Consider the following 24,796-nt stretch of genomic DNA (forward strand, 5'->3'; position numbering starts at 1 on the left):
CCTCCAATTAGATTCACACAAGGACTCATTTCTCCTCCCACTGGGTTCCAGGATCAGAGGGGGACCGATTGGCAGCTCTGCCCCTGATTCTATCCAGTCTCGCTCCTGCCTAATTAGTATGCCAGGGAGAGCCCCTCCACAGGCCCCAGGATTTGTTTGCCAGCCGGCCAGCTCCCTGTCTCCCCAGTTCAGAGTGAGTAATTCTGTCCCTCCCAGGCCCATTTAAGGGAGTGAATAATTAGTTACATTCAATTAGGCCTCTCGCGGCCACGGTGGCTCCTGCCTGCCTCACTTGGGGGGACAGGCTCACTAATGAAATGGCACATGCCTGCCACAGGGGAGCTTGCGTTAAACACCGACAGCCCCCCACCCCTTGTGGAGGCGGAGGGCGTAGAGGGAATGGGTTGGGCAGGAGAGGAAAAACAGAGGGTTGGACACTGAGGATGAAGGCAGGAGAGGAGAGGGGAGCGAGAGGGGTGAAGAGAAAAGGGGAGATGCAAGGGGAGGCGTGGAGAGAAAGAGGAAAATCGGGGGGGACAGGAAGCGGGAAGGGATCAGGAGGAAAGGGGAGAAGAGTAGCCACCCAAAGGCCATCCCTATGGAGCCCTGACATGAATCAGGCTCCGGCCGTACAATGGACTCCTAGGCAGCAATTAAAAAGCATGTTGTCGATCTTTGTTTATTGGCATGGAGAGACGGCTGCCGTGTACTGCTAAGCCGAGAAGGCTGCTTACAAAACAGGGTATGTAATAATAGCCCAGGGTTAAAAATATTTTTTGGCACAGAGGGAAGTCTGGACGGACCTGTAACTTGTGGTTAGTAGGCGTGGTGAGAGGCTTAAAGGTGACCTTATTTTCTCGTTTATTGCTTGGATGGGGCGTGCAATGCCAGGCCTGACTTTCATAATTAGCCAAAAACAGTAACACTTGGTCGAAAGAGGACAAGGGTGAGATGAATTGCTGGGAGAAGAGAGAGGTAGTTGTCAGGGAGCAAGGCAGAAAGCAGGGTGGGGGTCCTGGAAGGAGGACACGGCCAGGAGCAGCTGGGTACCAAGGCCCCGCTGGATGTGCCAGTAGGTAGGGAGAGAGGCCGAGAGCCCCAGGCATAGGGAGAGGGGATCAGAGTAGAGGAGTGATAGCCCCTAGCTCCCCACTCACTAGCCCCATCTGTCTGGGCCAAAGCTGCTCACTCACCTTGCTGAGCCCCTCCCAGAGCCAGCCCCCCAGTAACAGTGCTGCATGTCCCAGGGGAGCCCCCCCCCATGAGCGTCCTCCCTCCCCCAGACTCCAAGACCACAGCATGAGTGTGCTTTTCCTATTTTTATAAATTAAAATTCTATCTCCCCACCCCCGCAGGTAGGTTTGTAATTTTCTGTGCCAGATTCACTCTGGGGGAGAGAAACCCTTCTGGGAAGAGTCTTTAATAACTTCTGCTGCCCAAGGAATTAGCTGCAGGGCCCCGAAGGCTTAAAGGGAGGGTGTGTGCGTGCATGCGTGCACGCCTGGGGAGCGCAGAGATGCAAGGGGGTGTCACTGAATGAAGAGGAGATCTACCCCCCAGCTCGGCCTCAGTCCCAAGGCAAGTCCCTCAGTCTGAGAGCTTTGATGCCTTGACCCCATCGACCAGGCTCGCACAGGGGGAGCCTAAGCCCCAGGGTTCTCTCCAGCCTCCTGGCTGGGGTGCAAGGAAGGAGACAGCCTGCCCCTGCCATGTTGCCTCACTGGGCTCTGGATCCTTCCAGGCCCTCAGTTTCCCCACATATAAAACAAAAGGGCCAGGCACAATGATATTCCCAGTCTCTCTCTTTTTTAGATTATTTTTTATTGATTTTGAGAGAGTAAGGGAGAGCGCTGGATAGAAACTTCGATGGGAGAGGAAGTCACCGATTGGCTGCCTCCTGCATGGCTCCCACTGGGGATAGAGCCCGCAACCCAGGCATGTGCCCTGACCAGGAATCATGTGTCCTGACCGGGAATCATGTGCCCTGACCGGGAATCAAACCGGCGACCTCTTGGTTCCTGGGTCGATGCTCAACCGCTGAGCCGTACCAGCCAGGCCCCAGTCTCTTTTAATCCCAAGCCTCTGTGACATGCCTGCTTGGGCTCTCGCCGAGTTTTTTAACTTTTGGAATTGGTGGCATTGAAATATTGGGTGGTTTCTCCTGGAAATCTGGATTCCCAGCAACATGTAGCGCTCATTCCGGTAGAGCAGCCATTGAAGGAGCGGTAGATGCTGCCCCCAGAGAGGGCAGAGCCTCTCCATTTGGCCACACAGTCTGCGGGGCAGACAAGCCCGCCTCACTCTCCAGGCCTGTGTGCGTGAGTTTGCAGCCCTGCCCAGAGGTTCGCTGCTCCAGCTCTGGGCTTTCCCTCTGTCCTGGGCAGTCGCGCTGTCTTTTAAAGGTGTGTTAACGTGGACCTGTTTCTCTACACCCTAAATGGGTAAAAACCACAGGCTCTTAGGTCAACCAAGTTGGGTCCAAATCCCAGCTCTCAGTCCTCAGGCCCTGGCAAGTCATTTCGCCTCTGAGCCCTATCTGTGAGATGGGTGACACAAGAGGCTATGCCTCGTGTAGGGCTGTCCTGTGGATGATGAGCTCTGTGCCCAGCAATGATGAACATCAGTCTGTGCACACTCCCTGTGTGCAACTGTGCACAACCCTAGCTCAGGATGGGACCACAGTGGCAATGCAGTCGATGCTGCTAAAGGAAGGAAGCAGTGACGAGGGCGACCCGGCCTGGGGAACGGACGCAGTTGCAGAGTACAGGCGGCAGCAGGCCAGACCAATGTGTGGAGGGAGGCAAGTCTTCATCTCCAAGTAAAGGCAGATGTGGAGTGAGAGCTGGCAAAAGCCTGCCACCAGGGTCTTCAGATGTTACCTTGGCGCCACCCTCTGGATGATGCGTGCCTCACACCTACCCTCCACTCAGCCAGGAGAGGACCCTCTAGGTCAGTGATGGCGAACCTTTTGAGCTCCGCGGGTCAGCATTTTGAAAAACCCTAACTTAACTCTGGTACGTGTCACATATAGAAATTTTTTGATATTTGCAACCAGAGTAAAACAAAGACTTATATTTTTGATATTTATTTTATATATTTAAATGCCATTTAACAAAGAAAAATCAACCAAAAAAATGAGTTCGCATGTCACCTCTGACACGCGTGTCATAGGTTCGCCATCACTGCTATAGTGGGTTTATCCTCTGCGCTTATTTGTAGAATTGGCAAGACCCTTAGAAAGCCTAGCGCCCCAGGCCTTCATTACACATCTGCAGTGGGGGGTGGGCAACCCAGAACCAAGGAGTAGCTTTCCCAAGGTCACAGAACGTTGGCCGGGTTCCACTTAAAACACAGAACTTGCTACAGCGGCTAGGCTGTCCCGGCCTAGCCGGGTGCTCAGTGGTTAGAGTGTCAGCCTGCGGACTGAAGGGTCCCGGATTCAGTTCTGGTCAAGGGCAGGTACCTCCATTGAAGGCTTCATCCCCTGCCCCATTCTGGGCATATGCGGGAGGCAACGCCTCCAATGTGTCTCACATCAATGTTTCTGTCTCTCCCCCCCCCCTTCCACTCTCTCTAAAAATCGATTTAAAAAAAATATCCTCGGATAAGGATTAACAAAAAGAAAGATCAACCCTGTCCTTTTGTCAGGGACCCCAAGATATACAGCAGACCCCCTTATCCACAGGGGGTACACTCCAAGACCCTCAGTGGATACCTGAAACCATAGGTAGTACCAAGCCCCGTATGTTCTCCGTATTATCTTTTCTTATATATACACATCTGTATATATACCTATGATAAAATTAAATTTATAAATTAGGCACAGTAAGAGATCAACAACAATAACTAATAATAAAATAGAACACTTTTAACAATCTACTGGAATAAAAGTTATATGAATGTGGTCTCCCTCCCTCTCTCTGATAATGGATCTGATAACGGAGACAGCTACTGACTTAAGGGTGGGAGCGCACACAGCGTGGCTGTGCTGGACGGAGGGATGATTCATGCCCCAGGAGGGATAAAGCAGACAGCGCAAGATTGCATCACAGTGCTCAGAACAGCACGCAATTTAAAAGTTATGAATTGTTCATTTCTGGAATTTCCATTTAAAACGTTTGGACCGCAGCTGCCACAGGTAACTGAAGCCACGGATAAGGAGGACTACTGTACAAAAGCAGACTTTCTTAGGCGTGAGCTCTGCTAGCTCTGAGAGGGCTTCTCCCAGAAGCAGGATCTGTGACGAGGAGGGAATGCAGGTAGTGTATTCGGAAGCTGAACCCGGACAACACCAGAGGGGATGGGGAAGTGAGACCGGGAAAGGAAGGAAACCAGTGCAGAGGGGCAGCTGGGGCTCCGTCCCTCTAGGGCAGCGGTTCTCAACCTGTGGGTCGCGACCCTTTGGGCGTCGAACGACCCTTTCACAGGGGTCGCCTAAGACCATCGGAAAACATATATAATTACATATTGTTTTGTGATTAATCACTATGCTTTAATTATGTTCAATTTGTAACAATGAAATTGGGGGTCACCACAACATGAGGAACTGTATTAAAGGGTCGCGGCATTAGGAAGGTTGAGAACCACTGCTCTAGGGAACCCACGGGACACTGCAGACCGCTCTTCAGTCTGTCCCGCCCAAGGGCAAGGAGGCTGAGTTCACCCTCCAACTCTCAGGCCTCGTTGGTTACAGTGTTCCCTGTTATTAACTCCCCAGGCATGTCTGACCTGCCCTACACCTCCCCCAACCATGTTTTCAAGACCAGGGAAAGCCCCGAGGCAAGTGATCGCACGTGCTTGCAATAGAAAACCAACTGCTTATCTGAATGCCAAAAGCAAGTTCTCAAAGTGCGGCCCCTGGACCGGCAGCAGCATCACTTGGGAAACTGGTTAGAAATGCAAATCCTTGAGCTCTGTCCCCGACCCATCCAATCAGAAGCCCTGGCAGCGGGGCCCAGCAGCCTGTCGTTTCTGGGGATGCTGACACGTGCTCAAGACTGAGAACTCTGACCCAGAGGCACCGGCAGTACCGTCGCCGTTTGCCTGATGGGGAACCTGAGATGCTAAAAGATGGACAGTAACCCACAGGTGAGAGGTGGTGGGTCCTTTGTCTCTATCCACCATGCGGCCACGCACAAAAGGAACTCTAGGCAGGAGATGAGGGTGAGGTCCCCGCCCCATCACACCACCACTTTGCTCCACTTTCTAAACCAAACCTCTCCACCTGGTGCCTCCAAATGGTTCTTGGAGCCCTTCTGGGAAGCCTGCCAAGCCAGGTGCCTCTCTGGATTCCAAGCTGCCCCCACAGCCTTCATCGGGGACAAGCCCTCGCCACCCCCACCCTCCAGGCAATAGGACACACTGGGGAAATCAGAACAGCTTCTTAGGGGGTTGGGGGGCAATCCCTGGGTTAAACCAGCCTGGCCTCATCCACACCATGAATCTTAATCTTTGTGCCAGGGCGTTGCATGGCTCATCCTTCTCTTCCTTGCCCTACACCCTTCCTTCCCTCCCTCCGCTCCCCTCCCCTCTGCTCCGACTCCATCTGCTGCTCCTCCTGGCCAGGCTCCCCCTCAGTTGGCACAGCGAGAAAAGAGAACAGGATGGTTATTTTTATCCTAAGATACTGCTGGGGGAAGGGGTGCCATCTGACTGAGAAGCACAGCTCCTGTAGCAGTTGGGAGGTCAGAAGGGGGTGGGAGGCCCAAGATCGCCCTGGGAAGGAGCCACAGATTTGGGTTCCAGAGATCAGGCAGGTCTGGGAGAAGCAGTGCAGGACCAGGAGTGGGGAGCTCTGAGCAGCACCACTACAAACTGCTGTGCAACCATCAGCAAGTCACTTGGTGTCTCTGGGCCTCTGTTTCCACCTGGTAAAGAGGGAGGGGTGCGGGCCCTGCCTGTCCCCCAGGCTGTTTTGTGAACATGAATGAAATGGAGAGAATCCTTTGCAAACTGGTGCCAAATGCGAGCACACAGGGAGGGCTGGCAGCCTGGGGACCTTCTTATTCAGCCTCCCAAAGTGCCCTGATTCTGGGAGCCCGACAGCAAATGTAGCCGCTCCCGTCACCCAGCATGTCCACCCCATTTTTTTTCACATGTTTGATGACTTTAGTTACATAAGCAGTATGTGAATTCACTCTCCTTTGCGGGGGAGGGGGGAGGGGGGCGGATGAAGCCTTATGAAAAAGTCAAATCTTCTTTACCAACCCTCCCCCAGAGCCTTCTTCCCCAACCCGGGCATGACAACCGAGAGCTGCAAGGTTCCTGTGTATCCTCCAGAACCCGTGTTACACCTACATATACAGCATAGGTTATGTCTGTGCACGTGCCCACATATTGATTAGGGGTGTGTGCTTAAAAAAAAAAAAATCCATGCCTGTCATTCTGCAACCTGCTTTTTTCCCATGACAGTGCGTTTGAGAGCCTGTTACATAAATATATTACCATTTTATTTAGCCAGTCCCCTGTTGATGGACAGTTAAGTTGCTTCCAGTTGTCCCCTGTCACAAACGACACTGCAATGATATTCATGTAGATGTCCCCCTGGGCTCATAGAAACCACGTGGGCACTGAAGGGCTGGGCTGGAGGGTTTGATGATGTTACTATATGCCCCCGCCCCCCAACACCCCCCCAAAAAAGTCTTGCCTCCATCTTTAAAAGCAAGTTGGGAGGCTGACCGGCTCCAGGCTGGAGGAGGAGGTTCCCCTGAGTGAACTGTTTCTGAGCCGCAGGGGTGCAGGCAGACGGAGCTGTGCCTAGCGCCAGCCCCTCGCCCTCATGTCGCAGCTGCAGCTCCAGGCTCCGCGGCCACGTGCACATTTGTCCAAACTGCCATGCTCCCGGGCACACCCAGCCTCACTGTCTCTCCTGCACCGAGATGCGGCTCTCTTTGCCATCCTCCTGCACCACGGGCTGGCACCAGTGTAAGGTCTCCTGCACGGGAGCGGTGGAGCAGGGGCCGAGGAAGTCCATCTCCTGGGGACCGCTCTCCTCGGGACCGCTCTCCTGGGGACCTCGCCGGGCTTCCTCTTTGGCCTTCCCGGGGTCCTCAGGGCAGAAGGTCTGGTGAGCCAAGGGGTGAGGTCATGCTCAGCAACACCTCCCGCCAAGGGGATGCTCCCCAAGCCCTCTCCCCTGCTTCCCCAATCAGGGCGGATTCCATGGGTGCCTCCTGCCCCCTGCTGGCCACACTGAGGGTGTCAGGAAGCTTCCAGTGGGTTTAAGGAGGTGCCCCTCGGGTCTGGCCCTTGGCCTGCACCAAGGCCCCGAAGTGGTTCCCCACGTGTTGGATGCCAGGAAAGAAGAGCAAATGACGCCACTGACTTTGACCATGGTGCCAGGGCAGCCCTGTGGAGAAGTGCGCTCTGGGGATAACGAAGGCTGGCGCTGAGGGAGGGGATGGGAGGAGCTCTGGATCCCAGGAATGGGACTGGGGGGTCGGGAGGCAGAGCAGCCAGTTCTGCTGTCACCCCACTGGCCACAGGGCAGACCCTGAATCGGTTTTACTGCCATAAAGGCACCAGTGAGTCCATCTTCTTTGCACTTTGCCAAGTTCAGAGCCAGTGCCCAGGGGTGACCTACCTTGCGGTTTACCTTGGGCAACTTCCCTAGAGAGAAAAAAATAGAGGGGTGGAGACTTAGTAGTGAGGCCAGATAAGGAAACAGGCAGCCGGTTCTGCTTGACCTTCTCCTCCCTCCCTGCCTTCCTCATCACCTCCCTGTGGGGGGACTCACAGAAATACACAGGCACCAGCAGGAGAGCCAGCAGGAGGGCTGCGACGATGGGGATCACCACCAGGGCTCTCTTCCGATGCTCGATACCTGGAGAAACGGAGACTTCAGGGACGGCTCCCCCCCCCAGGCCCAAAGCTGCTGGACCTCCCCAGACTCTACAGTCCGCCCAGGCCTGAGCTCACCCCTGACAGGCCTCGAGCAGGTGGCCCTGGTGAACCGTGGCCAGCAGATGTCTTTAGTGTGACCAGCACATGTTTAAATTATGTTAAACCTTTTCATTGGGGGGGCGACTGCAGATTTAAAATCTAGACACCTGGTTTCTCTTAGAAATGCGGGAACCTAGCCCCATTGGACCAGCAGCCCCACCTGGCACTCACTGGCCAGAACCGAGTGCCGGCTCCCCACCGCTCCCCACATTCCCCTCCCTCCCCACTCTGTGCCCTGTGCTGAGGTGCTGAGGCCCTGCCTCGTTTCTGTCCGCACTGTTGCCTTTGTTACAGAAGAATGGGGGGGGAAATAAATGTGTTTCTTGTACCTCAGTTTCCATTCCAAACAAGAAAACGAAAGTAAGACTAGGAGACAGGGCAGGGACTAGGGCAGCGGTTCTCAACCTGTGGGTCACGACCCCTTTGGGGGCCGAACAACCCTTTCACAGGGGTCACCTAAGGCCATTGGAAAACACATATATAATTACATATTGTTTTGTGATGAATCACTATGCTTTAATTATGTTCAATTTGTAACAATGAAATTGGGGTTCACCACAACATGAGGGACTGTATGAAAGGGTCGCGGCATTAGGAAGGTTGAGAGCCACCGGACTAGGGTAAGGCACACACCTTGGGACAAAATTTAAAGGGATACAAAAAAAACTCAGTAATCAAGGTAATATTTTCATGTCATGTTTTTTTAAAAAAAATCATATCACCAAATTATGGCCCACAGGTTGGCTGCCTGTTTTTTTTCATAAAGTTTCCAAAATTAGGCTCAGGCAAGTCAGGCAGGGTCATGCAGATGCAAGGTTGGACCATGGCATTAGTTAAAATTTTATAGTTTGCTCATTATGGATTTTTTTGCATTGACTTTTATTCTTTTTTAAATATTACATCAAGCTGTTGCTTATCTTGCCCTACCTGGTTGGGCTCAATGGATAGAGCATGGATCTGCAGACTGAAGAGTCCCAGGTTTGATTCGGTCAAATACCTCAGTTGCAGGCTCAATCCTTGGCCTCAGTCCAGGTGTGTGCAGGAGGCAACCAATGATACGTCTCTCCCACATCGATGTTTCTCTCTGTGTCTCTCCCCCGCCCTTCTACTCTCTCTAAAAATCAATGGAAAAATACCCTTGAGTGAGGATTAACCAAAAAAAAAAAAAATGTTATCTTGATTACTGCATTTTTCAGGCACCCCTTTAAATAGTGTGCCCAAGGTAAATGCTTCCCTCACCCAGCCCTGCCAAAAGGAAAATGAATGTTAAAAAAAAAAAGCAAAGAGAGTGCGTTTTTCTCACCTCTGACCTTTTTCACTTATTAACAAGACCTGCCTAGTCCCTGTAGTTACTTGAGTCTGTGATCTGTGCTGTAGGCCAACCTCCTCGTTCTAAAATCAAAGCTGAGGCCCTGAGAGGAAACCGTGTCACACCACACTGGTCCTTGAAGTGTGAGGGGGGCTGCAGAATAGCTTCGATGAAGCACTTCCAAAGTGCAAGAACCCATGCCAGGCACTTCCACCAACCCACTCAGGGAGGTTCTGTTATCATCCCATTTTACAGATGAAGAAACTGAGGCTCCAGAGGGGAGCTGACTTGCCCACCCCAACTCCAAACTGCTTCCTCCTCTCACTTCCCCTCCCACTCATTGTTTCTGTATGCCTCAGGCTCCACCTGTATTTCCCTACTTCCCTAGCCTGCTGCCAGGACCCATTCTCCAGGACTCACCACAGACAGCATCAGTCTTGTTAGTCCCTGCCCGTAGCTCCACCAGGCCTTTGATCTCACAGCTGTGTGGACACACATGTGCACACACATACAGAAAGAGAGAGAGAGAGAGAGAGAGAGAGAGAGAGAGAGAGAGAGAGAAAGAGAGAATATTTTAAAATATACAGAATAATTATATAAGCTTTTATAAACATAGATTATAAGTGTAAAGAGCCAATCATTTGTAGATTATAACTTTTGAAAACAAGTCCATCAACTCAGACTTCAAAAGCAAGGCTAAATAATGTATGTCATATAATGTATCATATGTTTATTCTAAAAACATTACTGATTTTGCCCTAAAAATAGAAAATTAAAATAAATTATTAAAAAAAAAAAAAACTAGATTCACCGATACAGATACTAGGGCATTGGAAACTAAAGAGAAAATAAAAAATGGGACTACATCAAAATAAAAAGTTTCTGCACAGCAAAAGAAACCATCAACAAAACAACAAGAAAGCCCACTACATGGGAGAACATATTTGCCAATGCTATCACTGATAAGGGTTTAACCTCCAACATTTATAGGGAACTCGTACAACTCAACAAAAGGAAGATAAACAATCCAATCAAAAAATGGGCAAAGGACCTAAATAGACAACTTTTAAAAGAGGACATTCAGAAAGTCAAGAGACATATGAAAACATGCTCAAAGTTGCTAATCATCCGAGAGATGCAAATCAAAACAACAATGAAGTACCATCTCACACCTGTCAGAATGGCTATCATCAACAAATCAATAAACGACAAGTGCTGGAGAGGATGTGGAGAAAAAGGAACACTTGTGCACTGCTGGTGGGAATGCAGACTGGTGCAGCCACTGTGGAAGACAGTATGGAGTTTCCTCAAAAAACTAAAAATGGAACTCCCATTTGACCCTGTGATCCCACTTCTAGGAATATATCCCAAGAAACCAGAAATACCAGTCAGAAAGGATATATGCACCCCTATGTTCATAGCAGCACAATTCACCATAGCTAAGATCTGGAAACAGCCTAAATGCCCATCTGTAGATGAATGGATTAGAAAACTGTGGTACATCTACACGATGGAATACTATGCTGCTGTAAAAAAGAAGGAACTCTTACCGTTTGCAACAGCATGGATGGAACTAGAGAGCATTATGCTAAGTGAAATAAGCCAGTCAATGAAGGAAAAATACCACATGATCTCACTCATTTCTGGATAATAAAGACCATTATAAACTTATGAACAAAAATAGATACAGAGGCAGAGCTGCCTCGAACAGATTGTCAAACTACAGCAGGAAGGCCGGGGACGGTGGGAAGGCAGGAGGGGGCGGGGTAAGAGATCAACCGAAGGACTTGTATGCATGCATATAAGCATAACCAATGGATATAAGACACTGGGGGGTGGGGGAGGCCAAGGGATTGTCAAGGGCGGGGGGGGGAAAAAGGAGACACATGTAATACTCTTTGTAATACTTTAAGCAATATAAAAAAAAAAAAAAAACTAGAGCGAGAGAGAATGAGACATTAAGTTTGCCAACCATAAGATTTCCAACCCCAGAGGGAGACCATCAACAACCAACAAGTCCAGCTTCACTCAGCACATATTTCATGCACCGTCCTGTGCTGGTTACAGTGCAAACTCTGTTCTTATGGCACTCATGAGTGCGGAGGAAAGATTACTACGCATCTTGAAGGGGTAATAATTGGAGCGTCTCTAATGAGTGCCAAGCCTTGTGATATAGGCTAAAGTGAACTGGGAATTGTCCAGAGAAGAGGAGATGAAATCTGCAATGGCAGGAATGGAGACATGATCCATTTGGTTTAAGGCAGGGCTTCTCAACCTCGTCGGCACCACTGACATTTTGGGCCACATAACTCTCTGTAAGGGGGTCTGTCCCATGCACTGTAGGATGTTTAACGGCATTTCTGGCCTCCACCCACTCGATATCAGTGGCATCCCCCTTCCCAGTCTCGGCTCCAGATATTGTCAAAATTGCTTAGTTGAGAACCTCTGGTTTAAGAGTCGTCCAGAAAGACTCCCCTGGAGAAGTTAGGTCTGAGTCGGCCCGAAGGACATAAAATTTAGAGCCGTGGTACATTCCCACTAAGCAGGACAATGTGATACAGAGATTAGGTAGGTGAGATGCCAGATGCATTATGGAACCATGGAAAAGTTGGGTCTTTAGAACCAGATCACTGATAGAACCCGATCGCTGCTAGTCAGCCATGAAGGTTTCAACGGGATTCAGCTGTGAGTCATATCAGCATCCAATCACATGATGTAAGTCGTGGGAGGACTCAGCTGGCCGGAGAGCTCACAGGACGAGAAATCGCAGAGAAGTGGCCAGCCAGGAGGCCAATGAAGGAGTCTAGATATAGAAGAGCAGGTCCAACATGGTCCAAGGAGGAGGAGGAGGAACTGTCTGAGAGGGACGTCACAAAGAAAAAAAACATCTAAAGTGGGGGGAAGAGGGAGAAACTTCAAAGAAAGCATATACATGAGGAGAGTGTTCATGAGCTTACAAAACACTCCCACCAGTCTTTTCCTCAAGCCTCATGAGACGAAGGTCATCCCCAACTTCCAGATGAGGACACTGAGGCTCAGAGAGATGAGGGTCACACCTGGCACAGGGCCACACCCTTCCTCAGCTGCTGTGAGGTTCGAACCCAGCACTCTGGTTCTACTGTCCCAACATGCCACCACTCATCAGTCAACATTGACCAGTAAAATTTATTGAGCACCTACTATGTTCTAGGCCAGGGGTGGGCAAACTTTTTGACTCGAGGGCCACAATGGGTTCTTAAACTGGACCGGAGGGCCGGAACAAAAGCATGGATGGAGTGTTTGTGTGAACTAATATAAATTCAAAGTAAACATCATTACATAAAAGGGTACGGTCTTTTTTTTTTCAATAGTTTTATTCATTTCAAATGGGCCGGATCCGGCCTGCGGGCCGTAGTTTGCCCACGGCTGTTCTAGGCACTGGTCTAGGCATAAGGGATGCATAAGTGGAAGGGGGAAAAGAGCCAAGTCTCTACATTTAAGGAGTTTGCAACCTATTAGGAGAAAGGCAGACAGTAAACAAAGGACCAAGTGTATATGAGATGCTACAATTTGTGTGGACAGTAAGTGTTTGCACATGAGCACGTATGTGTTTGTGTGTTTGTCAATGGGAAGACATGCAAGGATGTGTCTGCTTCCAAGGAGCACTGGAGGGCTGAGGGAAGGGGTGAAAGGGAGACTTATCGCTGTAGGCCCTTTTGTGCCTTCTGTCTGAGGCGCCTATCTTACCCATTTTTTAAAATTAAATGTAAAAAGTTAATAGGCATGTGTTAAAGCGTAGTCCAGGCAGAAGAGCTTGATGCAAGAGTATGAACAGTGTGTTGAGGAGACTGCAAGTAGCAGGAGGTGGGAAGAGGTCAGGAAGGTCAGAGGCCATGCGAGAGAGTCTGGGTTTGACCTAAAGGCCCAGCGAGCCGTGAAGCACTGTAAACAGAGAGTGCTGTGATCTAAAATGAACTGCAGAAAACTCACTTTGGCAAGTGAAGGGAGAACCAGATGAAAGGGGGAGACTAGAGGTGAGGAGGTCAATGAGGAGGCTAAGGCACCATTCAGACCACGGTGATGAGGCCCAGGCTAAAATGGCACCACTGAGATAGTGAGAGGGAGGAGTCCCAAAACATCTGGAAGGCAAGAAGGTGACTGATTTGGAGGTGAGGGGGGACTACGGGACAAGTGCCCAGAGGCATGGTGGTGGCTTCCACCGAGGGTGAGGGGAGCAGGAAGGGGAGCCCATTTGGTGCCTGTGGGTCACTTGCAGGGAGATGTACCCTCGGCCGTTGGATTTGACAGTCTGGGATCCAGGAGACAAATCTAGTCAAGAGATGTTGATGGGGAACCACCCGAGAGAGATGGTAGGAGAGATGGTAGCTCGAAGCCATGAGTACGGATGAGGTGGTCCAGGGGGGCAGGCAAAGTGGTTAAAAAGTAGAGCCGAACAAAGGCCTGAGAAACCAGTTCAGGAGGACCAGGGGCGGAGAAGGAAAGGAGGAGAGGTGTCACCATGTACCCGAGGAAAGAGAGTTTCACGGAGTTGGAGAGATCAACAGTGTCTATTACCACCAACAGAGCACAGACAAGAAAATGCTAAAAAGTGCCCATTTGGTCAGTTGTCCAGGAGGTCACTCTGAGGTTTTACACGGGCATGAGTGTGTGTGGACATGGGAGCCGGGGCTGAAGGGTAGATAGCAGGATCGGATGGAAGCAGACCCCATGCCCCTCTTGGGACAGAAAACACCAGGGATGAGTTCTTATACCTCGTCCAAGGATGACACTTGTCATAAGCAGATGACACATTGGAGAAGAAGCCGACCAGGCAGGGTTCGCAGACGGTGTCAGAAACCCCTGTCGCTGGGAGGGAGAAGGGGCATTCATCACACGATGGACTACCTGTCTGGCTCCCAGTCTTCCTGCTCCAAGCCCTCCTCCCGGCGGAGAGCCTCCGCCGCTGCTGCAGCCCCTGGGAAGGCTTCTCCCACTGCCCTCCCCAGGCAGATGCCATGGCAGGAGCCGGAATGAGAAGGGTTCATTTCCTGCTCACTCTAGGAGACATCCTGATGGAGGCTGTAGTCTCCATTCCCTCCACCTCTGGGCTGAATGCCCACTGCCCAGCCCCTTGCCTTTGGCCCTCAACTCCTCCCTCCTGCCTCTAGAGCCGATTCTCAGACAGGCCACTTACCGATCTCCTTGACCCCAAAGCCAGGGGGGCAAGAGCTGTGTGGGGCGCAGTTTTCACAGATCTCGTCGACACAGTGTCGGCCTTCGTCACACATGCAAGTCGTGTCTGTTTCCAAAGTGCCTTTACTCTGGACCCGGAGTTTTAGGTCTGCGCAGAGATGGGTGGGAAGGATGGGAACCCTTGCTGGGGACTCTCTGAGCCCCACTCCTCACACTTCCTGCTTTTTTTTTTTTCTTAGACCCTCTTCCAAGTAGGGATAGCAGTCAAATTATTTAACAACCAATATAGCCTAGACTCCAATCAATCCAAACAGACCCTGGCTTTCTATTTTTAATAAAAGGGAGGGGAGGGGGCAAGGGTTAATGGCTGCATTGTCAAGAATGAGCAGAAGCCCTTGCTGGTTTGGCTCAGTGCATAGAGCTCAGTGCATAGAGCACTGGCCTGCAGGCTGAAGGGTCCCGGGTTCAATTCCGGTAAAGGACACACGCCCAGGTTGCAGGCTCGATCCCCAGTAGGGTGAGTGCTGGAGGCAGCCAATCAATGATTCTCTCTCATCACTGATGTTTCTATCTCTCCCTCACCCTTCCTTGCTGAAATCAATAAAAATACATTAATTTAAAAAAAAAAAGAATGAGCTGGAATATCAGCCCCACTCCCAAGCACCGGTCCCCCACAGCCCACACACTGGGGTCGCAGTATCTGTGCGGATGGCAGCGCCTCTCATTGCTCCAGGTCCCCAGGAATTCGCCTTCACTGCAAGGGACGCATTCCGTGTCGGTCACCGCCGTGCAGTCATTCACCAGTTTCTGTCCTGGAAAAAGCATCAGGAAATGAGGCAGCTCTGACCAACTCTGGGAGTCAGACATTTACCAAAAACTGAGCAGGCTGGGAGTAGGCTGGGCTTTCGGGCAGAGGATTCAAAGGTGACAGTCTCAGAGCCTTCCAGCCTTCAGAGTCAGGTCATGGGTAGGAGGGTGGGGGGCCAAGGAAGATACAGGAACTTTAGTCCTGAGTAGGCACAGAGGGAACCCACCACTTTCTGACAGCAGGGCAGGGCTGGGCAACCCCAGGGGCCATTTAAGACTCAGGTTTACAGATGACATATGGAACCTGCATCTGCCAGCAAACCACGAGGGGTCCCGCCGTGAGGCTGGAGGGAGGCGTCTCACCTGGCGGGCACAGATTACAGCACTGGCTTTCTGTGGGGTACTGGTTTTCACTGCATGCAGGTGGTTCTGGGTGGACCTAAAGACAGAATTGGGCAATTTGAGGGGATCTGGGAATCTCTGCTGTAGCCTCGTTGGCAGGAAGGTGAAAATCAGCCAGGAGAGGGGTTAGAGCTGAAGCGGAAATCCAAAGCAGAACAGTGGGGCCTGCCTACTAGTTGGCTTGGTTATTTTTAACTAAACTGCCAACTGATACGATTGTAAAAGCACCCAGAGAATCGTGCTGGTCTTTTACAAAGCGATTGTGCTTGAACCTCACAATAGTCTCTGAACTAAACAGATCTTCCTTTTGTAGGGACTCCTGACACTTTCCTCTTCACAAAGATTCAAAAGCACGTGAGGACCTCAGGACCACCCCTGGAGTCCAGAGACTGGCTGCTTCAGCTGGTCCTAGTCCCAGGTTGGGGCTATATTTAGCACCTGGCCTCTTCCTCCTATTATTCTTCTGCTCCCCACCCCTTTCCCTGTCCAAGCCTCATCGTGTTTTTCCCCTCTAAGCCCTCCCTCACAAAATGCCAGAACATTGTGAAGCTGGGAAGATAAAATCCAACACTTTCACTTTACAAATGGTCAGACTAGCCCGGCTCAGTGATTGAGCATTGACCTATGAACCAGGGGGTCACGGGTTCAATTCCTATTCAGGGAACATGCCCAGGTTTCAGGCTTGATCCTTGATAGGGGGCATGCAGGAGGCAGCCGATGGATGATTCTCATTATTGACGTTTCTGTCTCTCTCTCTCTCTCTGAAATCACAGGGTTTCACAGTGATAGGATCTGAAAGAAAAGACAGGTCTCAGTACTCTCCCTCTCTCCATCAGCTTGGCTCTCGCCCTCACTTTTACTACTTCCAAGTACAACGCATGCTATTAATTACTTCTCACTAAATTAAATACATTTCTTTTCCATGTAAACCTTATGTCATTGCCATGAGAACGTCTCATAAATAAAAGGTAACCCTAAAAATAAAATTCAACAGCAACAAAACGTTATGAAACGCCAGCTGGTTGCTTTGCTTGCCGATGGCCTCTACCCCAGGCCTGCTCTTGATTTTTGTTTTAAAAGGAGGATTAGCAAGCACTTGAGAAGTATTAACTAACTATATTCTAACTCCAGAGACTTCCTCCTTCAAAAAAATCAAAGGGTTTAAAACAGAACTGCAAAGTGCATCACTGTTGTTTAGTTCTGTGTGCGTGTGCTCCCTACACTCATCCCACGCTTTGGGAACAGCCGGTGAAAAAAGCACAGGTTTGAGAGACAAACAGCTTCAGGCTTTCTGTCTTTGCAGCACTTGACTTTGCAACACTTACTAGCTATTTGCTTCTCTTCCTCTCAGTTTCCACATCTCTAAAATGGGAGTAATAACACCTGCCCCACAGTTTAGGTTGTAAAGATGAGAACGAACATTTGTGTGTGGCCTGGCACCGTGTCTAGAACATAGTAGGTGCTCATTAAGTAGCAGTTCGATTATCATACATATGTGAGTATCTGCTTGAATGTCCAGTGTCCTGGCTAACTGGCTGGCTGTTCAGGATCCTGCCTAATGGGTGGCTCTCAGTCAGCCATTGCTTACGGGAAATGTGTCTTACCCCAAATGGGGAAGGAAACAGAAAAGGCGGCTGCCGCCATCATCACATCACATCACATCACATCACAACATTCATCAACCTTCAAAGCCTGTGAAGGTTCTCCCTGCAACGCCGCGGACCTTCCCGCCACATCCCACGGCCATGAAAGTCCTTTATGCCATTTTCAAACACATGAGAAATAGGGTTCCTCCTCTGAAAGTTGGTCCATCCCCAGTTCCCACTCCATAGTTCCAGTCCTTCTGATACCAAGGCTGGGAGGCTCTCACCACCTGAGAGACGGGCTCAGGACCCAGGCAGATGCAGGTTTATATCCTAGCTATGAGAATTTGGGCAAGACATTCCTTCTCTCTGAGCCTGTTTCCTCGTCTGTATACTGGGGAGTTCAAAGAAACCAGACAGCGAACACATGGAAAGCATTTTCCTCAGGGCCTGACACGCAGGAAGCTCTCGATAAGTAGCAGCTGCCATTGGAGTTGTCACAGCCCAGGTCTATCTGGAGCCAAAATTGGGAGTACGCTCCTGAGAAGCCCAAACCAGCTTCACGCCCTCCCCTGGCTCTGCTCCCTCTCCCTCCTACAGGACCTCTCTTCTTTCCCGCTCCGCCCCGGGAGGTGCTCCTCTCCTCCTGGAGCCGTTGCTTGGAGTGAAAACGAGGGTTCTGGGAACAAAGCAGCTTCCCGGTGGACTCTCTCCCCTACCACCCCCTGCATGGCTCCATTCCTGCTCGGACCTCAGGCCAGAAACTACAGCCCCTGCGAGTCGGGGGAGACCAGAGGGGTTGGGATGAGAGGGTAAGGTACTTGGGGGATTCCCAGCCTCCAGAATGAGGAACTACAAAAATACACTTAAACAAAAAGTGAGACAAGTGTGGGCTTCTGAAAATCCCGGAGACATGCTTGGTCGGGCATGTCTGAGCCCTCTGGTGCCCGGAGAAACCCTTTCTTGGGTCCCCTGAACTATTCATCTCCCCCACAGCCCCCCTGTGTCATCCTGAACTCAGGATGCGGAGACATGGCCTTGAGCAATCCTCCTAGGTTGGATCACCCCTTGTGCCCACAAGATGCCCTGGAAGAAGGCAGCCCAGCTGGCAAGGAGACGATAACCACTCTAAGAGCTGGCATCTGTCCACATGCGAAGGGACAGGAAACCAGCCAGACCCTCCCCTTCCCTCGGCCCGCCTTCCTTCCCACTGCTGGCCGGCCTTGGAGGCGAACCAGACGCCAGCCTTTCCTGATGAAGGCTTCAGGCTCCCCAAACCGCAACCCCATCCACGCTGTCCTTGCACGTTGCCTGCAGTGCCCCCGCGTCGCACCCTCTGCGGGCTACCTGGAACCCCAACCTGGGAGGAGAGAGAGGCAGCCCAGCTAATGCAGCCAGGACCCCAGGGTCCCAGGCCGAGCTTCCACCACCCTTCTGTCCTCAACAAAATCAGGTAGAAGAGCCCTTCCCCGAAGGAAGGCTTCTCTGCCCCTTCCCCTCTCAAATCCCAAACTCCGCCGTCGGGTCGGAGCAGAAATCCAACTCACGGCGGTGAACCAGCAGCCCAAGAGGAGACACTGCAGAGGCAGGCGGACCATGGCGAGGTCGGAAACAGGCGGCGCGGGAGCGTGCGGGACCCGCTCTGTAGTAGCTCCCGGGCCCCAGCGGTGGCCTCGCCCACTAAAGGGGCGTGGTCTCCGCGGGCCAATCGCGGCCGGCCTCGCTGGTGAGGGCGGGGCTCCCGGCGACTCGCGGGTCTGGGATTTCCCCAGGATATTCCCGGGTTCAGTTTCCCCGGGGAGTTTAAGGACGCGCTGGGAAAGGGGAGTGGAGGGTCCCAGGGAGGGCCCTTCCTCCTTAGCCCCCGGGACTCCAAAGGCCAAGCTGGAGAGAGGAAGGAGCCTGCAGGCTTTCCTGGGGGGCGAAGGAAGGGGAGAGATCCCCACCGGGGCTGGGAAGACACCACAAGGACCCCCACGGTTCTTCCCCCGCCGCCTCCGGGAATCCCAGCAGAACCGAAAGCGTCCCCACCGCGCGGGTGGAGAGGCCTAAGGAAGTTCCCCCTCCCTATCCCCAAAAACGGGAAGGCCACCGCTGGGGTGTGGGAAGGAGGGCTGGGGAGGCGTTTCAAGGAAGAGAGTTTCCCTCTTAGAGTTTCTCTTTCAAAGGAAATTCCCTTGTATGTGCCCAGCGTCCCTGCCTCCCGTCCGTCCGTCCGTCCGTCCATCCATCCATCCATCCACGCAACCATGCGCCCCACCACCACCAGATTCTATCCCATCCCAGTTTCCTTCTGTCTCTAAGCACTAGGACCCCTTGAGAATCTCAGGAGACTCCCACCCTCTGGTTCTGCAGAAACACACACACACACACCTTTGTGCTCACATTTCTCCAGCCTGGCCCTCCCAGCCTTTCTTGAATCATGTTAACAGTCTCTGCTCTGCAGCACACAATAGACACCAGGTTTCCTGGGTTCTGCTCTAGGCTGTGCCTCTGATGGGCGGAGTGCCCTTGAGTGCAATTTTTCCCCAGTGAAACCTGAAGAACTAGAACTAGACAGTGGTTGAGGTGATAATTCTCCAAGCTCTGAATTTCTGGGCCAGGCCAAAGACCAGCGTGTGCAGAGCTGGGGGGATGGGAGAGGAGAGGGCTGCTAACCCCATTCTCCTGGCTTCTGATGCAAAGAGCCCTGTGGATTTTACCTCTGGAAGCCAACCTCTCTTTTCCATCACCTCTGCCACTACCCTAATTCAGAGGCTCATCATCTTTCACCTGGACTGTCCCAACAACCTCACCCAGTCAATAAATATGATTGAGCCCCTACTATGTGCTAGGCAACTCTAACAGCTTTTCTCTCTCCCTTTCCCTCCTCCCCTGCCCCCGCCCCGCCTCCCTCTCATTTATACTGCAATTCCCTTTATAAGCCCCAGATCTAATCTGATCATGACACTCCACTGCTTAAAAACTTCTTTGGGCTTGCCCAGCTGGTGTGGCTCCGTGGTTGAGCATCAACCTGTGCACCAAGAGGTCCCTGGTTCAATTCCAGTCAGGACACATGCCCAGGTTATGGGCTGGATCCCCAGTAGGCAGCTTCAGGAGGCAGCCTATAGATGTTTCTGTCTCTCCCTTCTCTAAGATCAATAAAAACATACTTTTTAAAAACAAAATCAAAAACCCCTTTGGGCTCCCCTATACCCTCAGGATAGTCCAAACTCCTTCTTGCAGAGCAAACCCTTCTCCACTTGGCCCCAACCTCTGTCCCCACTCCCTGTCATATCCTCCCATGTATAATGGCTTTAGCCATGCTCACCTCCCAATTTTCCAAACACACAATTGTCTTTTCTTACTGTGTCTTGCTGTTTTCTTCTTCCCCTTCTCCTTCCTGAAGCCAATTTAAATGTTGCCTCCTCTTAAGTCTCCTCTTAACAACCTGAGACACAGGTAGGTACTCTGCTCCACCTCCCCCCCTTCCCCCCCCCCCCCCCCCCCCGTGTTCCCACAGCGTTACCGTGCTGGGCTGTAACTCCACCTGCTGCCCACATTTGACTGTGAATTCCTTGAAGACAGGACTAAATCTATCCGAGGCCTGGGCACACAATAGAATACCAATACACAATCACTGAATGAATGAGTGAGTGAGTGAATGAGTGGGCTCAGTAACTTATCATTCTAATCACAGGCTCCATCAGGAAGGAAGTGGAGGCAGGAGCTGCAGAGCTGATGGTGGTAGCACAGACCTCAAGCTGGTGGTCAGATGCCAACAGTGGAGAAACACTTGAAATCAGCGTCCAGGGGACTTCATGAAGCCACCCAAGCTGGCCCAGAATGAAGAGAACATTAAAATACCTTTTCCCTTTTTAAGCCACTTCAAAAAAACCAGCACACTTTTAATTCCCTTCGGGTGCGGGGGCATCACTATAATAACGTCAGCCATTATTTATTCTTTATGTGCTTGATTTCAAAATTGGGCCCTTCACAAAACTGCCTTGGAAAGCAAGCACACAGAATTAAAACATTAATTATATTATATAAAACATATCAGAGCAGCAATTAAAGCAGCTTAAATTAATGTGTGAAAGAATACATAGTAATCTTCGGTTGCCCCATGGGGCGAAGACCAGATAGCATAAAGGGAAGATATTTTAGTATGTGTATACCCCGAGGAAACATGTGCTGGCAGGCACAGACCCAAAGAAGGCATAGAATCTACTTGGGCTGGGAAGAGTATGTCGGAGAAGGAAAGAGAGAAGATGATTCATGGGGAGGATGGCAATATTTCAGAGTCTATCAAAGAGAACTATGAAGGGTCCAGTGATGGGAGTAGAGCAAAGGGCAGTAAAAGAGTGGGAACCCAGGGTTTTGGAATCACAGAGAAAATGGCCTTCGTATGGGAGTTGGGGGTCATAGGGCCAGGTGAATGGGTAAGAAGTGTGCCTGAGGGTTAAGTCCACAGCACTGCCACAATCTGGTGACCAGATGGTTCTACTATGCAAACCCCATTGTCTTGCTCCCAGATTTGAAACAACTCCCCCAGAGCCCTCACTTCTTAAGCTCACGTGGCCTGCGGCCATGGACTTTCTGGCCTGCATGTCTAATTGTCCTTCCTGCCCTCAACTTGCTGCTCCAGACTGTAGTGTCATCTCTTCCTGTAAAGCTCTTCTCCACTCTCCTTTTGCTGTGCCAACTCCTTCTCACCCTTCCAGGCTTCAAGGCTCAGCTCAGCTGCCCCTTCTTTGGAAAGTCCTCTCCAACAGCCAACCTCCCTGGGCCCTTTCAGTTCTCTGCGGCTGCTTACCTATGCAAGACACTATATTTCAATTATTCTGTGTACTCGTGAAACCAGTGTACCGAGGCGACTCAACTCGGTGGGGCATAATAATGAAGCTTCCCCCCTAATCTCAGCCTTAGCCCTGTTGTGTTGAATCTCCCTTTTCCATCCCTTAATGACATCTCCAGCAGATTGCTTTATTTTTGGATCACTTTCTGTTGTTAAACCTTCATCCTTGAAAGCTTTATTTTCAAACTCAATTTAAATCTCATTTTATCTTCTCCCTTACTCATCCAAGGGTTGACTTGAGCCAGGTCCCTGCCTGCTTGGATAAAAGGTTGGGGGAGGAGGGGCATGGCCTGGTTGGGAGACATGCCCCAGCACGGACCTCCCCCTTATTGACACTGAGAGGAGGGAGTGGGAATAGCCCTCTGCAATAGCCCTCTCCCTCTTGTAAACACTGTTTCCCTAGCCAACCCAGAGTGGCAAGTGTCCACATATGGTTTCTCCTGGGGCACATTAAGTTTCTTGGAGGCTTCCCCACTGCCCAGTTCTCTGACAGAGGACATCCCGCTCAGGCTTGAGCTCTTTCTCCTGCCTTGCCTCACTACCTAGGCTCCTGCCACTGGGGAGACCCTTGTGCACAGCAGTCAGACTGCTTGGTGGAATATCAGAAAGCCCAGCTAACTACTGCAAGTTCCACCTGACCCAGAGAAGCTCACGCATCCTGGCCAGCTGCTCCATGGTGACCCCTCTCTCCACCTCTCTTCTCCCCTGCTCAGATAGGCACAGGGGACATCAGCAAGTCAACTACCAAGTAGATCCCACTGGGGAACAGCATCCTAGAATCCTTTCTTGCAGTCACCCCTCAATCACCATGAGAGACTGTTACGGCCAAAGGTGATCCTGAGGGGGGGCAAGGGTGAAAGGATTGAGAATAGACAGACAAGAGAATGAAAGCAGGGTCTCGGTGGGACGCTGCTCCCTGATGAGGAGACAGCGCCAGCGCCCACAAGCCGTGTCTTTATTTTATAGCAGATGCCACGAGGCAAAGTAGGGGCGTGATCACGTTGTTTACAGCATTCTCGTGAGTTTCAACCTCACTCAACTACATGCACCCGAACTCTATCACAAGGCACGTGGGGCCACGTGTTTGGACCTTAGGTTCAAGCTCACAACCACAGCCGTTGGCTATGATTGTGCTGGGAGGGCCCTGCCCTTCCAGCTGGGACTTGCAAGTAGCAATGAGAGGACCCTGTCCTTTCATTAGTCCGAGGCTTGAACCTGGCCAAAACACTGTAGCCGCACCCCACAGAGACTCCCAATCAAAGTGGGAAAGATCGTCTTCCACCATAATATATATTCCTCAATAAAACCAGAGAACTCCTCCCTCATCAGGATTATTAAATGGACAAGAAAAAAGAAAGTGATGTTTTGACTAAGATAGAGGTTCAGCTCTGGCCCCTTTAGCAAACATTCGAGGGCAAGTATCTGGCTCCCATTTGGAATGCAGAGTACATAGGACATGTTGGCTCGGCCATGGGCTACAGTGCCAACTCCTAAGTAACAGGAGCTCCCATTCAATAACATCTGGACTGGGCCATCCCTCCTACCTAACTTGATTCCTACAAAGGAAGATCTTTATAGCCTGATGCCCACAAAGAGCCCATGAACATGCTGGATGCTGAACAAGCGTTTGTTGAGTGAAGGTGGGACTATATGAGACTGAAGGGATCCACCTGCTCGTTCCATGCTGTCCTGGGTAGCTGCCAATCTTCCCCAGATGACTAGCCTCTCTAACTGGGATTCCCGGGTCCAACTGTGGACAAAAATATTTTCCTTCAGCTCTGCAGAGTAGGGTTGGGATTTATCAGAGGGAACTGAGAAACTCGGGGAATAACCCAACCAGAAATTAGGGAAACCCAAGAGCCAGCAAAACAGATCAGTGGGAAAACAACAGATGGGTGAGTTAACATTAAGTATAGGTCTCTATCTTGATCATGGCCTAATCATGATTTGATTGATACTGATTCCTAGAGAAGAAAACCCTAGGTCTGTCCTCAGCCTTCATGGGCTCTAATGTCTGGAACAAGAAATGGCTTTGGTTGGGAGAAGGTAATCCAAATTCTTCCCCATGGCCTCAAGATTCTGGGTGATCTCTGGTTTCTACTGACCTCTCCCTTCACTTGCCCACTTGCTTGCTACACTTTACCCATACAGACAGCTCCGTTCTCACCTCAAAGCCTTTGTGCTGCTCCCTCTACCTGAAATGCCCCTCCTCCCACTCTTCATCCGCTGACTCTGCCTCACCATTCAGGTCTCCTGGCAAATGGTACCTCCTGGGAGAAAACAAGATGGTGGCATAGGTAAACACCGAAGTTTGCTGCCTCTCACAACCACTTCAAAAATACAACTAAAAGACGGAACGGACATCATCCAGAACCACAGGAAGGCTGGCTGAGTGGAAATTCTACAACTAGAAGGAAAGAGAAAAGCATACCGAGACTCAGAGGAGGCGCAGTGCGGAAGTAAAATACAAAGGTGCGGAGGTGCATGCGGAGCGGGCTGGCGGCTGAGGGCGCGGTTATCGTTTTCAATCGGGAGGGAGTCTCAGGCTCTGAGCTCCAGTTCTGGGTGAGTCTCTGGGGACCCAAACTCATACGGGAGAAGCGGGACTGTCTGGCATTGGTCAGAACTCGAGGGCAGCTTTCTCTCCGGGGGCTTGCAGCGATTACTGGGACATTGAGAAGCAGAGCCTCTGAGTGCAGGACTGAGAGCAGCCATAACTGCTAGCCCCACCCTGTTGATCCTGTG

At 51.1% G+C, this 24,796-nt stretch overlaps 1 protein-coding gene across 2 annotated transcripts; it reads right to left on the bottom strand.

Moving 5' to 3' along the window:
• Positions 1-6,427: 6,427 nt before the first annotated feature.
• On the bottom strand, positions 6,428-18,911 carry CD40 (CD40 molecule). Of its 2 annotated transcripts, XM_059706882.1 has the most exons (9): positions 18,762-18,910; positions 15,593-15,668; positions 15,109-15,234; positions 14,424-14,570; positions 14,002-14,095; positions 9,671-9,732; positions 7,736-7,822; positions 7,583-7,608; positions 6,428-7,063 (listed from the first exon to the last, which is right to left on the bottom strand). In XM_059706882.1, exons 1-9 carry the CDS (start codon positions 18,810-18,812, stop codon positions 6,857-6,859), a joined length of 876 nt encoding a protein of 291 aa, XP_059562865.1. In that variant the 5' UTR covers positions 18,813-18,910; the 3' UTR covers positions 6,428-6,856. The 2 variants fall into 2 exon arrangements, with proteins under 2 accessions (XP_059562865.1, XP_059562864.1); XM_059706881.1 differs by lacking the exon at positions 6,428-7,063 and having other exon boundaries at positions 7,083-7,608; positions 18,762-18,911.
• Positions 18,912-24,796: the final 5,885 nt, after the last annotated feature.

This window comes from Myotis daubentonii, chromosome 8 (genome assembly GCF_963259705.1).
Source record: "Myotis daubentonii chromosome 8, mMyoDau2.1, whole genome shotgun sequence".
NCBI classification, from domain to species: Eukaryota; Metazoa; Chordata; class Mammalia; order Chiroptera; family Vespertilionidae; genus Myotis; species Myotis daubentonii.